The sequence below is a fragment of the Penicillium roqueforti genome (assembly GCF_015533775.1).
Source record: "Penicillium roqueforti strain LCP96 04111 chromosome Unknown scaffold_06, whole genome shotgun sequence".
NCBI lineage: Eukaryota > Fungi > Ascomycota > Eurotiomycetes > Eurotiales > Aspergillaceae > Penicillium > Penicillium roqueforti.
This window is the reverse complement of record NW_024067570.1, coordinates 821186-837044: the sequence shown is the minus strand read 5'-3', so window position 1 is coordinate 837044 and position 15859 is coordinate 821186. Positions and strand designations below refer to the sequence as shown.

The 15859-nt window shown below is 45.0% G+C and overlaps 5 protein-coding genes across 5 annotated transcripts; 3 read left to right on the top strand and 2 right to left on the bottom strand.

Moving 5' to 3' along the window:
• Nucleotides 1–4382: 4382 nt before the first annotated feature.
• On the bottom strand, nt 4383–5198 carry LCP9604111_3815 (uncharacterized protein; the record flags this gene model as incomplete). The annotated part of the gene is made up of 1 exon (XM_039071445.1): nt 4383–5198. The coding sequence occupies one exon, from the start codon at nt 5196–5198 to the stop codon at nt 4383–4385; it is 816 nt and encodes a 271-aa protein (XP_038930478.1).
• A 1944-nt stretch (nt 5199–7142) lies between these two features.
• Nucleotides 7143–8975, top strand: LCP9604111_3814 (uncharacterized protein; the record flags this gene model as incomplete). Its single annotated transcript, XM_039071444.1, has 5 exons — nt 7143–7561; nt 7614–8224; nt 8278–8524; nt 8574–8697; nt 8748–8975. The coding sequence occupies 5 exons, from the start codon at nt 7143–7145 to the stop codon at nt 8973–8975; spliced, it is 1629 nt and encodes a 542-aa protein (XP_038930477.1).
• Nucleotides 8976–9950: 975 nt separating this feature from the next.
• On the top strand, nt 9951–11278 carry LCP9604111_3813 (putative LPS glycosyltransferase; the record flags this gene model as incomplete). The annotated part of the gene is made up of 4 exons (XM_039071443.1): nt 9951–10130; nt 10189–10332; nt 10384–10454; nt 10519–11278. The coding sequence occupies 4 exons, from the start codon at nt 9951–9953 to the stop codon at nt 11276–11278; spliced, it is 1155 nt and encodes a 384-aa protein (XP_038930476.1).
• Nucleotides 11279–12518: 1240 nt separating this feature from the next.
• On the top strand, nt 12519–14073 carry LCP9604111_3812 (sugar porter family MFS transporter; the record flags this gene model as incomplete). Its single annotated transcript, XM_039071442.1, has 2 exons — nt 12519–13338; nt 13403–14073. 2 exons carry the CDS (start codon nt 12519–12521, stop codon nt 14071–14073), a joined length of 1491 nt encoding a protein of 496 aa, XP_038930475.1.
• Nucleotides 14074–14408: 335 nt separating this feature from the next.
• Nucleotides 14409–15850, bottom strand: LCP9604111_3811 (uncharacterized protein; the record flags this gene model as incomplete). Its single annotated transcript, XM_039071441.1, has 2 exons — nt 14409–14811; nt 14865–15850. 2 exons carry the CDS (start codon nt 15848–15850, stop codon nt 14409–14411), a joined length of 1389 nt encoding a protein of 462 aa, XP_038930474.1.
• Between the last annotated feature and the right edge of the window lie 9 nt (nt 15851–15859).

Genomic DNA, 15859 nt, shown 5'->3' with positions numbered 1-15859 from the left:
ATAGGTTGTTTAAATATATACAGCGCTGGGATATCCTCGAGATTGTCTTATATACCGGGGACTAACGGGTCCGTATATAGTAGGTGGGAAAGAGTATTAGCGATCTTATTAGTTTTTCCTAGTCTATAGAAGACGTGTAGGCGAAACTGTTAGATAAACTAGGACGCATAGACTAGGTGAAGATTTTGGTGTTCTAAAGAAATAGAACTTAAGCTTATCGCTTTAGTAATACCTATAGTATTACTATGGTCGGTATATACTATAGCCAGAAGGTCGCTAGGATAGGCCTCTACCAAGTGGTATACCTTACAGAGGGTCTAGTAGAGGGTAGAAACCTTAAGCTTAGTAGGCTAGTAATTCTTCTCTATATCTGTAAGAAGTCGGCTGAGGAATATAATCGGCTGGATCTCTATAGCAGGGGGTGGCTTTGAAACATCCTTATGAGTGAATGTTATCTTTATATAATAGATTGTGGTACTGTGCCCTGTTTCCTTTAAACTGTCGGTATCGATATAGAGCTAGCGTGTAGGATTATAGTATACTAGCTATTTAGATTCATAGAACTCGGCCTAGAGTAGACGAAAACTCTCGAGCTTAGCTTAGGAGGGTTTATTAAGAATAGCTTATATACTCCACGCTCGGCGCTAGGGGCCTTTAATTGGGCTTCCTTTCAGTAAGTTTATCTTACAGACTTAGAGTGGTTCCGATTTCTGTATATAGCTTTTGATATAATAGCGAAGATCACCTATTATTCTAAGGTATATTTCCAGCTGCTTATATATATACGGAAAAACTAGTAAGGTTATTACCTTTACCTTCTTAGCGGTTGTTAATATACCTATAGAGTCAATGTCTTTACCTAGTAGGGTTAAACTTAGAAACCTAATATATACTTTCTTCGGGTCCAGAGTAATATTGAATTCCTCTAGTTTTACAAATAGTAGGTGGAGTTTAGTAACATACTTATTAAGCGTATTGCCGACCGCGAAGATATTATTAATATAGGTTTAACACTATTCTCGAAACGCGCGGAGTATATTATCTATCTAGCATTATACGTAGGCGATAGAGTTTAAATTACCTATAGTAATAACATAGAGAACTTCTTAACCGCGGTACAATATAATAGCTTAGTAGCTATAATAGTTAGGGTAGATATACTATTAATAGAAGAATTTTGCCGCGTCTACAATTGTAATAAAATACTTACCTTTTACTAAAGTAATAATCTCGTCTTATCCTAGTAATAGGTATAGGTCTAGAACCAAGTTCTTATTTATTAGGCGGTTGTTAACTACAGTATAACCGACCTGTTAGAGCTTAGCGTTACCCTTATTATCTGTGCAAGTAACCCATTTCTATATAATAAAAACAGGGTTTACGCCCTAGGCTTAGTATTTAGTAAACAATATCTTTCCTTAAGTATATAGAGTATCAAATATATTGTCGATAACTTATTAGCTTTCTCTTACCTATCTATAGACTTATAAACGCTGTGGCTTTAAACTAGGGACTGTTAGGAGTCTTATCTATTCGTCTTATAGGATATCTATAACGCCGGGGTTAGACTAAATGTTATATTACTTATAAATATCGTAGAGCACTACAGCTATTTTAGGCGTCCTATAGATTATAATACCATTAGGTAGTACTGTTTCTAGTAGATATCCCGGCCGAGCGTAGGCTATAGATATTAGTAGGACCTTCTGTATATCCAGTATAAAAATAGTATCAGAAAGTCTATTAGGAAGTCTATCTAGCAGCCAGGGTAAGTTGTTAATAGCAGCTAGATAGGCAGTAATAGAGTTGTGAATATCTCAATTAATTAATAGGGGGCGGGGCTCGACCGCTTAGGGCTGCGATACCAGAGGCGTCACTTCAGTAGAAACTTAGTAGGTAGATATAAAGTCCAGCTCTAAAAGTTAGCCTATACAATCCTTCTTCTTAATAACTTGTGTTCGGTCGGTATTATTAACGGCGTATATATATACAAAACCGGCGTTAACCATCTATACCGGAATCTTAAACTTACTATTACCTAGCTTAAAAACGAAGTCACAATCCTTTAGTAAAATCGACTTCACAATAATAGGGATCTGTGCCGCCTAGCATAGGGGAACCTCAATTTTAGAAGAAGTGTAGACCAGTCTTTTACTTATATGGTATGGTTTTGCGCAGAGGGCAATAGGAAAAGTCAAGTTTTCGCAGGACTTAATAATCGCCTAGGAACACGGGAAATTGAGTATAAACCCTTCTAGTCCTAGAATATCCATACTAATAAGAAGCTAGGCATAGAGGTCCTTAACAACGTAGGCCTCGATTCATAGCTCTACAGCCATATCTTTATTCAGAAAGTAAACTTAAATCACAATATAGCAGTCGGACAGGTATTAGGAACCGATCCCACTTATAGGAATCGGACTAATAGGATACTAGGGGTATTAGAGCGATACCGCTAGCTTTAAATCGATTAAAGTTATAACACATCCGGAGTCGAGGCAGCAAGTGTTTAGCTTACTGGGGCTTCCAAGTCCGACCATAGCCGTTATATATCGCTAGGATCGAAATGTATAGCTGGGGATATAGTCGGTCTATCTAGCCGAGTGGATGATACGATAAGTGGGATTCGCGAAATTAGCGACAGCTTTAGCTAGTATAACAGCAGTAGCTTAAGGCTTACAGCCGTCAAGATACTAATACAGCTTAGTATTCGACTTAAAAACCTATAAATAGGATAAATAAGTGACTGAGTACTCACTATTGACTATATATAGCTAGGCCTATACCGGCGGATCGGCCTAGGCTCGAAAACCGTATTAGTGGTTATTATCCTATAGGCCAGCAGGGTCAGCGAAATTCACATTATATAGGTCCTCGTCGGCGTAAAAGTTATCCTCGAAATCCTATTAATCGTCGTCATTAACTAGGACGTCGTCCTAATACTCCTCTAGGCTATTATCATTAGCTTAGGAGTAGTCATTCGACTAATAATAGTCAGTATCTATATCCATATAGTATACCCACTAAGGTTTATTCTAAACAGCACGCTAGGAGTTCCCGGAGCCGTTACAGCCGGACCATTAGTGGCTAGGATTGTTCCAGGTCTACTAAGCTTAAACTCCCTACTGTGGACGTTATTATCTCTAAAAGGTTTAGGGGCCTTGGTTACTTTATACTGGGTTCTGGGGCTAATACTAATAGGACTAATATTAGGCTCCTGTAGCTTGGTACAGGCGCTAAGGAGTCTACTAAGCCTAGCCACAGGGCGCTGGAGCCTATTATTATCTATATCTAGCCTAGCTTTAGGGTAGACCTTAATAGTCTTAGGCTGGCGAGCGGTTATAGCCGTATAGGCACTGAGGGTAGCCTTAGCGCTAGTCTTATCAGTGATATAGGGCCGAATTGTCCTATCGCGGCCTATTATTTCTAAACCTAGTAGTCAACTGACTCTAGCGCTTGGTTACCATATCTTTCCAGTCTTGATAGTGGTAGTCAAGGCTATTCATAAAAGTGACTAACGAGGTAGTCTCAGTTAGCTCTAGGATATTGTAACGAAGCGTAGGCTCTAGGTTCTAGCGAATTTATAATAACTGGTCGAGAACATCTATCGTACCCATAGCTTTATATAGGCGTAATATACCCTACACATATTCTCTTAGGGTACGGCCTCAGCGTACGTTATCCCATTCGTATATATACTTATCAAGCTGGAGAAGGGCCTCGGTACGGTTGGGTCTAAAACGCCGCGTTATTATAGAAAACCATCCATCCTAGAGTAGAACCTAGTTTATAAGGCGTTTTTTATCTGTGGTCAGCTCCTGCGAATACCATCGGAGCGCATTACCTCGTAGGTAGCTATAGATATTCGCTTAGATAATAGCTTCCGACTTTAGGAGTATTAGGTCTATCATACAATCTATAAACGTATATACGTTAGAGTAAACGCAAAGATTTTAGACTGTATCCATTCTATCCTTAAAACTCTTCGAAGGATCGAAAACGCTAATTTCGGACGCTTTCCACGAGGTATCGGTAGTAGCTAATTGGCCTAGGGAACCTTGCTCGCCCTAGGGACCTTGGTTACCTTAAGGCCCGCGAAGAGCGTTAGCATTATTCCGAAGGCTTATCTGTACAGCTTTCTCGATAAGCTCCGTAAACTGTGCCATATCGAAACCGGGCAACGGTGGGGAAGCAGCCGGAGTTAGCGTGTCGCCTGTATGGCCGGGACCCTGATTTCCGTTATTACGGCTGGGACCTGGACCTCCGTTATTTACCATTTTTCGCGGGAGGTCAGAGAGTTTGGCTTCCTGTAGCAGGCTCGATAGACCTACTATAGGGCTGGCCTCGCTGTTGTAAAAACGTGAAGTTAATCGTACTCTTGACTATACTGGGGGTCGTTCCGGGGTTAGGTGTTTAATGCCGGCCTCGTGAGAGTGGAGGTCCGCTTGGTCGTCTTCGGCTTGTTCGGTTCCTAGAGACTGGACTTCCGCCTGGTCGTCTTCTGCTTGTTGGTCTTCCGGAGACTGGACTTCCGCTTGGTCGTCCTGTAGAAGGTCTGTGTGGCTGTCCTTAGCCTGTGGTGCGGAATTTTCGTCCTCGGTTCGGAAAAACTTGCTGTTGTAACTGTCTGGCCGGGGACTGAAACGAGGCTGCCGTTGTGTAGTAGCGGGCCTGTGCGCGTAGCGTATGACAGCAGTAGCTTGGGCAGTCGGTCGGTCCGAAATGGGCGTCGAAGACTGGGGTGTGGAAAGGTGTATTACAGCAGCAGGTTGGGCAGTCGGTTGGTCCGATACAGACGTCGAAGATTGAGGTATGGAAGCCGGTGAACTAGGAGGCTTGCTCGTAGTTCGCTTAGGTCGGGGTCTCCCGAGCGGACACGCAGGCTCGCTCGACAGAGGGGTTATAGGACTTGGAACGGCGAGGTGAGACGTCAGACGGAGGAAATCCTTGACGGCCTTGTTGAGTATAGACCTGTCGATGGGCCAGGAAGGTGGAAATGGATCCTCTGAAGATGGAAGGATGACGGAAGTGGATGGCGAGGTTGAGGGATTGGCGGGCCCGGCAGGTAAAGGGGTCAGGATGATGATAACGCGGGAAAGTGTATCTGCGTCGAAATCACCTGACCAGGGGCGTGCCTCCTGGCGATAATTGTCGAACTGGATTGCAAGCTGGGTGGCCCGACGAGTACGCTTGTCCATGGATTGTTATAGTAGCGGCTCGGCACTGTGATCGACAGCCTTACCGTAGCGGCTTGGCACTGTGATCGACAGCGTGGTCGACCGCCGATCGTGCCAGGCTTGGTGACCTCTGACCTCGGCACACAGGGGAACCCCTGAGGTGGTTGAACTTGTTAAAACAAACCCGAGAGAGATCCTCTCGGAAGAAAAAAAAACTCTGGATGAAACCAGGACGTGCTACCATAAATGTGGCAAGTAAGCTTGGTGGGGAAGATGATGATATTATGAACCCCTTGTTGGGGGTGCTAACTAGCTAACTATGACTAAGCTGTGACAACTAGTTAACCGAGCCCTAGTTAGAAAAGATCCGGCTTTCATAAGCTCTGCTTTTTTCTTTTTTATGTGGGTTTAATGCATAATAATGGCATGTGATTTTCTGCTCATGATTTTGGAATATCGGTGAATTATGCATAGTCCCTATTCAGGTTGACTGCGAGACACCTCATAATTCTAGGAACGCGAGAGTACGAAGAAGATTAAGGGTTGTTACAAAGCCGGGTCTTTGTCGTGATGCAAAACCATTGAATAAGTCCAGCCTAGTGCCCAAAATAATGTATGAAAAAAAAGGTGAAATGTGGGTGTTTTGAGAGCGCCCCGAGGTGTAAGAGTTATATGTCAAATGCAGAACCGCGAATACTATAACATTCTATTCTTGCACCATGAAGGCTCTCTAACTTAGAATATTGTAAAACAGGCTATGTGGGGAAGGAACCATGTGTTGAATCGAGCTGTTGACTAGGGAACAAAGGCATTCATCCACATCGGGCAGTAAAGCTACCGCGACATATATAGTACATAATCATGCCCAATCATCAATGGTCATGCTGATCATGTTGGTCAGAGCTTTTGCTTGACTAGCGATCAGCTTGGCAAAGCAGGAGAGGATGTCCCTATTGCTCACGATCGGCTTGGCAAAAGTGATCCGAGTGTTGGAGGGGTAGTTACTTCGCACTCCGTTGGTAGGTTGGAGGGGTGGCTCCCTTACATACCATATATCAATTATTTGCCAGTTTGACGAATTCAGAAAATAGAAAGCCTTTATCCACAGCCACAGTATAGGAGGAGTGAGGACTGCGCTCTTTTATTAGAGAGCGTACTCCGTATGCATAACGGAGTACGAAATGCAGAAACTGCAAAAAGCACAAATGGGAAGATTTTGAAATTTTCGACAGTGGAGAATGGTTCCCCACTCGGAGTCAGAGGTCTAGAAGACCCTGTGGGTGATGAACGTGCTGTCGCGGAGGAAAAATTAGCGTGGCCAATCTCAATTTGACTACGGAGTAGATACCCGCAATGGTAGAAATGTAACATATTTCCTACAAATCATACACTAAGTAATAGCTGGATTTATCTCTTTTAGCCAGGCTCATATATCTTTTAAACAATGCCGGCCTTGGAAGTAGCCCTGAAAATATCAAAGTTCGCTAACGAGCCCTATCGGGATCCCGTGGGCCTTAGCGCTCGGCCCGATAACGTTTAAGTTTCTTTTTTTTTAAGATTAAAGGTTTCAAGCTGATAGCCACTTTCAACGCGCCATTGATGCGTTGGCTCTACAGACCGTGAGGGAAATGGAATGGTCACGCGGCATATGCATTGCGTTATCAAAGCCACATTTTATTCATAATAGTCGTACACTATCTCGCATGTGCGAGTGATAGGGCCAGTTATTCTTCCTCTCCACACCTCGTGGGTCTTCCTATCTTAAAGAGGTAACCCGAGAGAACACGCTCCATTCTAAGATCTTACTTGAAAAGGTAATCCGAAGGGCCTCACTCCACTTTTTAGACTGGATCGATTGAAGATTTTGATTTTTAGTTTGATAGTAAATCCTATATTAGTATGAAAGTAGGTGCCAGTACTACCCTCGCTATTCGTTTCCATCTTCATTCTATCTTCACAATCACAATGGGCATTGTTGACTATCTCACCCAACCGCGTGTCCATCAGGTACATGGTGGTGATGAAACACCCACCATGGAAGTCCCAAAAGTAATCGAGCCCAATATAATCTCTAGTCCGGACTTTTCAGGCGCTGTTACACCTGCGCACATTCTCCCTTCCCCAGCTGGTAGCAAGGATCCTCTTATTTTTGAGAAGATCCCGCATCAGTTTGGCCGTCTGGGTTCTTGGAGAGGGTGTTTGATTTTGTTTGTTACCTCCGGCTCTCAGTTTCTCGACAATGTCTTCATGACAAGCGCCAACATTGCCCTGTCGGCAATTCAGCAGGATTTCGGCGTGTCTAGTACTGATTTGCAATGGATGATCTCTGCATACACCTTGTCGTTTGGTGGCTTCCTTTTGTTGGCCGGTGCTTTGTCTGATCGGTATGACTTCCTCTTATTGTCTCTAAACTCGACATCATGCTAACCTGCACAGTTATGGACGAAAGAAGATACTCTGTCTGGGTCTTGCCTGGCTTTCTGTGTGGACCCTAGCTATTGGATTTGGGCAGTCGTTTATTCAACTTACGGTGTTCCGTGGCATCCAAGGAATTGGAGCTGCGATGACTGTGCCATCCGCCATTGGGATCATCAGCTCCTACTTTAGTGGGGTTGATCGCACCCGAGCACTATCAATCTATGGAGCCTCGGGAACCCTGGGGTTCTGTACCGGTCTTATATTTGGCGGTTTCTTGACCTCTTCGTTGGGCTGGAGATATATCTTCTATCTGATTGTCATCATCACTGGGTCCTTGGGAATCATGGGCTTTATCGTCCTCCCAAGCGATGTTGCTTCCGAAAAGAAGCAAGAAAGAATGGACTACATTGGTGCAGTGATATCTACAGCTGGCCTGATCCTGCTCCAGTTCGTCTTGTCCAGTGGTGGAACCTACGGTTGGGACCAGCCGTTCATTATTGTGCTGCTGATCTTGGCGGTTGGTCTTCTCGTTGGCTTCGCAATCCTTGAGAAATACGTCAGTAACCCAATCATGCCGCTTTCTTTGTGGAAGATTCGCAATTTCGCCGGTCTCTGGGTTATTGGTTTCAGTAAGTTGCCTATTTTTCAGATTTGTGCTTCGGACAAGGCTAATTATAAATAGCTGGCTATGGCACCTACCAAAACGTTATTTTCTATATCGTCCTTATGGCACAGAAAGTGGACAAACTTTCTGCTGGTGACACCGCCCTTCGCTTCTTGCCCATGGGAGCCATTGGCTTCATTGCTTCTCTTGGAACAGGAAAACTCCTTGAATACATGAATGGAAAACACCTCCTCATTGTCGGATTGGTTCTGGCTGTGGTCGCCCCCGTCTCGAGTGCTTTGACTTCCAACCCTGAAGCAGGCTTGTATGTATCGCTATTCCTTTTTTGGATAAAACTATACTAACTCTCACAGTTGGCTCAATGTTCTTCCCACATCCCTTATCAGTATCTCATCCGTATCTTTTGTCTTCGTCACGACGAGCACTGTGGTACTCACAAGTGTACCGGTTGAAGTCAAGAGTCTTGCTGGTGGAATGGTGGGTTTTCGTTCCCTGCATTCCAACATTTATGCTAACATCTTAACTAGCTTAATACTGCATTCCAAATTGGATCTGGTGTTGCGTTGGCTATCTCGGCAGCTGTTACCGATGCCGTCGACATCCAGCAAGGACACAGTCTCGCAGAGCAGTATGCTACCGGCCTATGGTGCTCTGTCGGTCTAGCCGGGCTTGGACTGATAGTTGGTGTTCTTGCTGTTCGACACAAAGGCATTGGACCGAAAGATAGATTGGGCGCAGGCCCAGTTGCTATGTAACTCCGTGTGACGACTTTTTTCGGTTTTTTCTTATATAGATGATAGATAGACTTTTTCTTTACTCATGATGGATTTAGCGTTTAGTTAGTATGACGAGGGAAATGGGATAAATCTATAATAGGTGGCGTTTGTTCACGATATCAAAAGGTTCACACTTAGGTAATCCTCAGTACCGAGGAGCGAACCAAATACGAGGGAATAGCAAATGTCACGACTCGTGCCCCTCTGAGCTTTCAGACGTACATTCCTAATCGGGTAACTACCGCTTTGATATTAAGGTTGACTCACACCTACACCGCCTTCCAATTTTATGTACCACTTTTGTGTGTCAAACTCCCCATACAACAGTGGCAAGACAGTAGGAACCAGCAATTTGTATGTAAATTACTGCCAGAATTAAGTCACTTTTGTCATATTAACCACTTTATCGTCAACTGCTTCATCGTGAAGGGGCTAAATCCTATATGCAATTTCTTTTCCTATGTAAACCAGAAGTGGGCAGTACTTTTTGATTGTATCGAATTAGGAAGACGGTACTCAAAATTCAGCCAGGGTCGTATCAATCCCTTCCTCAACCGTTGTGCCAGATGTGCCCTCATCTATTGTCCGATGGAACGGATTCGTCAACAACACTTCGGAGGCGCTTAAGTAGTCTTGGCTTGCAAGTAATATAGCTAACAAATTAACACAAGTCAATTGTAAATAGCCTTCGAACCTTGGAAGCTACAATTTAAGGCCTTATAAATAAGGCAACGAACGTCTCGAACTCACATAGTCACGTGTATACCAGATCCGCCGCATTTGGACCAGGTCGCGATGCATTCATAGCAAGCTGTTCTCGGCCGGCATTCGAGGAATGTAAGAGAATATTTTTTTTATCGCAATGTAATTTTGGGTTGCCTTGGACTTTAATCCTCCCAAGGTGGTGAACGACTTGATTCTCATTAATCCTCATTGTTGTTAGCGCTGCTCACCATGATCGCCAGGAGAAAGGTCCTTCAAATGGCCGCAGTGGCGGCCATTACAACTTATATCCTCTGCACGGTATTTGTCCGAAGCTTTGGAGATAGAGAATGGCCCACCTCGCTTTCCAAACTCTCTCAGAACTCCATGGGCGATAATGTTTTCGAACACATACAAAACAGCACTCTTGGAGTTAGTTCTTGCCTACCGTCTGACGGAATTTATTGCTGACTTGAATATTAATTTCCAGTTTGAGCATATCTACGCGATCAGTATGAAAGAGCGGACCGACAAGCGCGATTTCCTCACACTAGCAGCCTCGATATCGGGGTTCAAGGTGGAATGGCTCGAGGGAGTGCGACCCGATGATCTACATCCTAAGGCCATGCCTGACGTATGCTTCCCAGTTCAATAAACCCCAGACAATATTCTCATGCTTTCTCAGGGACTCGACACCTCACCCGTGAAGCTCACCGCCGTGGCATGTTGGCGTGCGCACATGAATGCATTGGTCAAGTACAGTCACAACTTATTCTCATTTTTCAGAGGCTATGCTGACGATTGGACATTTAAAAAATAGTGTGATAAGCAATGACTACTCAACCGCTTTGATTTTGGAGGATGACGCAGACTGGGATGTGAGTCTCAAGTCCCAGCTCGGTGAATTTGCGCGCGGGCTGCACGCCTTAAAAGGGACCAATCAGGTATCCAAAGAAGCTCCTTACGGAACAGATTGGGATCTCCTTTGGATCGGCGGATGTGCCTCGGGCCCGAACGCCAACGAAACAAGCTTCTACGCTATACCCATGGACCCCACAGTTCCGAGGGTCCACCACCGAGCCACCTGGGGCGGACCCACCGAAAACTGGAAGCAACAATATCCAGAATTGGCCGAGGACTCGACGCGATTTATCTATCGGGCTGAAATGGGCTGCTGCATGTTTGGATATGCAGTTACAACCAAGGGCGCTAGGAACATTCTTTCCGCTCTTTCCATTGATCATTTGGATAAGCCGGTAGATGATGCCCTGAGTGAATTGTGCGCGGGTGCTAATGGGCGCCGCAAGATTGAATGCTGGGCTCCGTTCCCCAATTTGATTGGTACGTATAGAAAGGCTGGATCGGCTGCCCGGGATTCAGATATCGAGAGCAACAACGCGGCTGAATTCCACGAAGAGCTGGCCTGGAATATGGTATACAGCACCAGGCGTAATATCCACCAATTAGTTGCTAGCGAGGAAATTGTTTACTCACAATGGAAGGATGAAGATGTGCCATGGTCGAGTAAAGAGATTAAGCATAAGGAGTTTGTTTATCCTGGTGGATATCTTGTCAATTAATCTTAGCTCAGATTTCCAAATGCTAGTTACAATTCTACCGCAAAATTTTTCGCACGACCCACACTCAAATATACATCTCCGTCCGGAGACTTTCGCGGAGGGGCTGTATATATACCTCGGCATTATACCTTTGTTCTTTCCTAGGGTTAAACCTTGTTAAAGCTTGATAGTGAGAGAGTGTTGGGATCGAATTTGGTTTATTAGATCTTGGCTTTGAAAGTTATTTAAAACCCCCTTGCTTCTTAAAGGAGTTGCGGCAAAATGTATAGTTTCGGTTTTCATAAACGAATGAGAAGCCACGGTACTATATAGTAATTGTAGCCAATTGTGTAGTATCATTCCATACGGAATTCCTCAGCCCTTGGCATTTGGGATTAAGTTTCGGGCTTTTATGCTCTATCTCTATCTCATAGGCAGAGCTTAGAAAATTGGCTTAGGGTCGGCTCGGGTGGGTTTCCATCGGAATATTATTGTGAGGGTTGAATATCTTCCTGATATCTTATTTATGTGAATACCCCAAGTGGACTCGCAATATATGTTCTCCATGAGTGATACTCAATAGCTAATTGTAGCTTCAACTTCAACTTGCGAATAAATGACCATGGACTCTGTACAATATAACTCATCAAACATTCAGCGTGTTGAGTTGGAGATGCCTAGACACTCAACTCATGTGGGAGCTTTCCCCTTGCGTCGGCTCTTAGGTACCATTTACGCCAGACTTCGGCGTGTCTTCAGCAATTCTACTATGGCTTTCACCTCTCCTATTACTCTCCCTTTCTGTGCATTCTTGGGCCCTGTCACAAGGGCCTTTGCCGTTCTGTCTTCCTCTCCTCTTCCAAATATCGTCGGTCTGGCCACTAGAAACCCTTGGCTCTAGAGCCAGCGGGAAGAATGAGTCCAATAGCCTTGCATGTTCTCTTCTAGATCATGTGGCTTAAATATCCTAATTGGGCTCAGTGGCAATGAGAAGATAATGCACCAAAGAATGGAATGCCTAGACCGTGATACTAACGAGCCAAAATAACCGGGCCTCGACTGTCCTCGATTTCTTTAAATCTCGAGGATTTCACCGAGTTGACAGCGGCTGATACATCTGACTTGGACAGAAAACTTCGACGATCCGTTGATCACGATCCTAATCCCACCGATCCATTATAACTATACAGTCCTACACATGCCACGCTTCCTTGGCCTTTGGGGCAATAGCCTCAATATAGCTGCCATTTTGGGGGTGCTCATGCCGGGGATCCTCACAGTAGGCTACAATGCATCACTACTCGGGGGTGTGTTGACACTGAAGAACTTCGAAGAACAGTTCCCCGAAATCAACATTGCCGCTGCTGTTGATAAACCACATGCGTCAACAATCCAAGGCATTGTTGTAGCCTCTTACACAATAGGAGGCTTCTTCGGGACTCTCTCCTGTATATGGCTAGGTGACAGATTTGGCCGCCGACGCACGATAATGGCAGGATCAGTCGTCCAAGTCGTTGGAGCTGTTTTGATGGCTTGTTCAGGCTCTCTCATTCAACTCATCACGTCTCGGATCATCCTCGGTGTAGGCACTGGTGCTCTACTAGCCACAATCCCTCTTTGGCAATCGGAGATCTCGCCTGCCAACAAGCGTGGTGCTCACGTCGGCATGAAGGGGATATTCAGCGGTTTTGGGTGTGCCCTGGCCCTTTTTCTCGACTTTGGAATGTCATTCACTCAAGGCAGTGTTGCCTGGAGATTTCCTTTCGCTTTTGTGGTGCTACTTTCCATCGCTGTTCTAGTGTTCATCTACCTGTTACCTGAATCTCCTCGGTGGCTTATCCGACAAGGCCGACTATCCGAAGCTAGTGAAGTCCTGGCAGCTCTCGAAGACACATGTGTCGACGATCAAGCCGTGGAAGCAAAAATCAAAGAAGTCCAAATATCACTGGACTTGTTTGAGGAAAAGTCACTGGGGCAAATATTCCACATGGGCCCTCAAAGAACATTCCACCGAGCTATGATTGCTGCTTTGGCAATGTTGTTCTTGCAACTCACCGGCTCTACGGTCATCACCTTTTACAGTACGTATCCCGAATCATCTATCGCCATTTATACAATATATTGACCCATTCTGCACATTTTCAGCAACCGCAATCTTCGAAAACAATCTTTCCCTCAATAACTCAACATCCACGGTCCTGGCAGCGGTCTACCAGCTAGTTGGCCCCATGGGCGGAGCCTTCTGCGTTTTCAAAATTGACAGACTCGGCCGCCGTGTGTTGCTTTTAGGCAGTGCAATCGGAAATGTTGTCTGTCTGGCTTTAGTAGCTGGCCTCGGAACCCAAGCCGATAACCCTCTCGCCATGCGCGGTGCTGTTTTCTTCATTTTCCTGTTTCATTTCAGCTATATCATCGGATTTGGCGCAATACCATATCTCTACGCCGCGGAGATTGCGCCTTTGCATCTACGCACAACTATCAACAGTTTTAGCATCAGCATATCCTGGGCGGTTAGCATCTTACTCACTGTCGTCACTCCCATTGCATTCAACAGTATGGGACAGACATACTTTGTCATTTTCGCGGGCTGCAATGCAATGATGATACCTGTTATCTATTACCTGTTTCCTGAGACCGCCGGGCGCAGTCTGGAGGAAATGGATAGGATCTTCGCTCTTTCGCGAGGTCCTTTGGATGCTGTCAAGGTTGCCCGGCTTCTTCAACAGGGACAATCATTTGACTTGTCGCTTGAAAAGGAACTTGACTCAAGCTTCAAGTGCCCGGAGCTTCAGCTTCGCGAGGTATATTCGGCTTGATATTTACATTCTTATGACTAAGTCCAACATTTCTATTCGCGGGAAATAATAGTCTGCACATGGAAAGCCTCAAGGAAGCTTCAAGGTCCTATGATTCCTCCGCCCAGATGCCATTATTTTACCTGGACTGATACCAGACGGGATAGGTGATAAGTCAAAGAAGATAACAAATATACGGGTATGTATATACTGATTACTGAGTACGCCAGTAGATGTGTAGACGAACATGCATGAAGACCAAAACGTAACAACCTGGAAAACTTTGAATAACAACAAATCAAATCTCGGGTCAGAAATCACAAGCAATAGATGACAGATACAGGTAAGAATTTCCATCATGTTTTGCCCCTTTTTTTGGGTTCCTTTTTGGCTTCTTTCTTTGCTTTGATCTCTGGCTTGGTCTTTTCTGCAGCTTTGATATTTTCAGCTTGCATCTTTTCTTCAGCTTGGATCTTTCCTTCAGCCTTGATCTTCTCAGCTTGGATCTTTTCTTCAATTTGGATCTCGTCTTTAATCTCTCTTTCGGCTCGCAAGGTGATTGCCAATAGAATCGCCCCTATCTCCTTCATATCGGATTTCTTCGTTATATCCCATGGACCGTACTGGTTCATGATCAAGAACGACGAAGTGTCATCCGGATATGCAGCTTTCTTATCGCTTAGATATTCGAGATACTCTTCCTCATACTTCGCAACCGTCACCCATAGCTCATGCCTGTCTTGCGCTATGTGTAAGCGCCTATTAATATGTTAGCATATTCGTAGTTGACCCAAGAAAGGATAAATACATACAGGTTGTTGGTACGCTGGGCCAAGTCGTCATCGCTTTTGATCCAAGCGACCATTTGGGCGCTCTCCTGCATCCGAATAGGTACCATATTTAGCTTTCTTGTGACGGGTTTCACCTCAATGATCGCTCTGGTCTTCCCGCCAGGGCTATCGAGATAGCCATCCGTCCTTGCTTCAAACTGTGCGTTTTCAAAGGTAGCGATAAATGGCTTTCTGTGCAAGGTCCAATTCGAGTAGAAATCAAAGTGCATGGTAAGAGCATTGAGAAATACGATGAGCGCCGTATTGACAATTTGTTCATCCCTCGTGGGGGGATATAAAATTCTGTCCATTTCCCGTGAGATTGTGTTTGGCGGGCTGGGGTCGGAACTAGGGCTTGAGCCAGGGCTCTCATCATCTTCCGGCTTAAAGATCCGACTATGAAATGGGGGCGAGGTCTTATTATCGAAGTCATAAGATATGTCTCCAGATGGCTTGCGCGATTCTCTTGATGGAGTCTGAGGATCCTCCAAAGTCATTCCTTTCATTCCTCTAACTAGCGGAGGATTTGTTTTTGCACGGGTTCGGGACGCGATAGGCGTGTCAAATGTTTCAGGGTCGGCTTGGGGTTTGGTCTTTTCAACCTCCTGATGGTAGTATTTGACAATGGCAAAGTTTCCCTCCGGTCTTGCTCTTGAGGGCTCTCCTGAGCGCTCTGTTATGTGCGGTTCTGGGATCCCAAGACCATCACAGAATGTGGACCACGACTGATAAGAGCGAAGCTTTTTCTCGGCCTCTCTTATCCAATATTTGATGTCCGGTACATTGGTTATGTTTCTTTTGTGCGTCTCCCATATCACTCGGAGGAGTAAGAATTGGTCAAAGCCCATTTTGGAAGCAGAAGCAAGCTCTTTGTCGTGAAGTTTTGCTTTCTTAAGGTCACGAGAGGTTACCTTGTCGCACCACTCCTGAAAGGTTTTGGGTATTTCATCCCTCTCGGAAGCAAGCATTGTGTTATT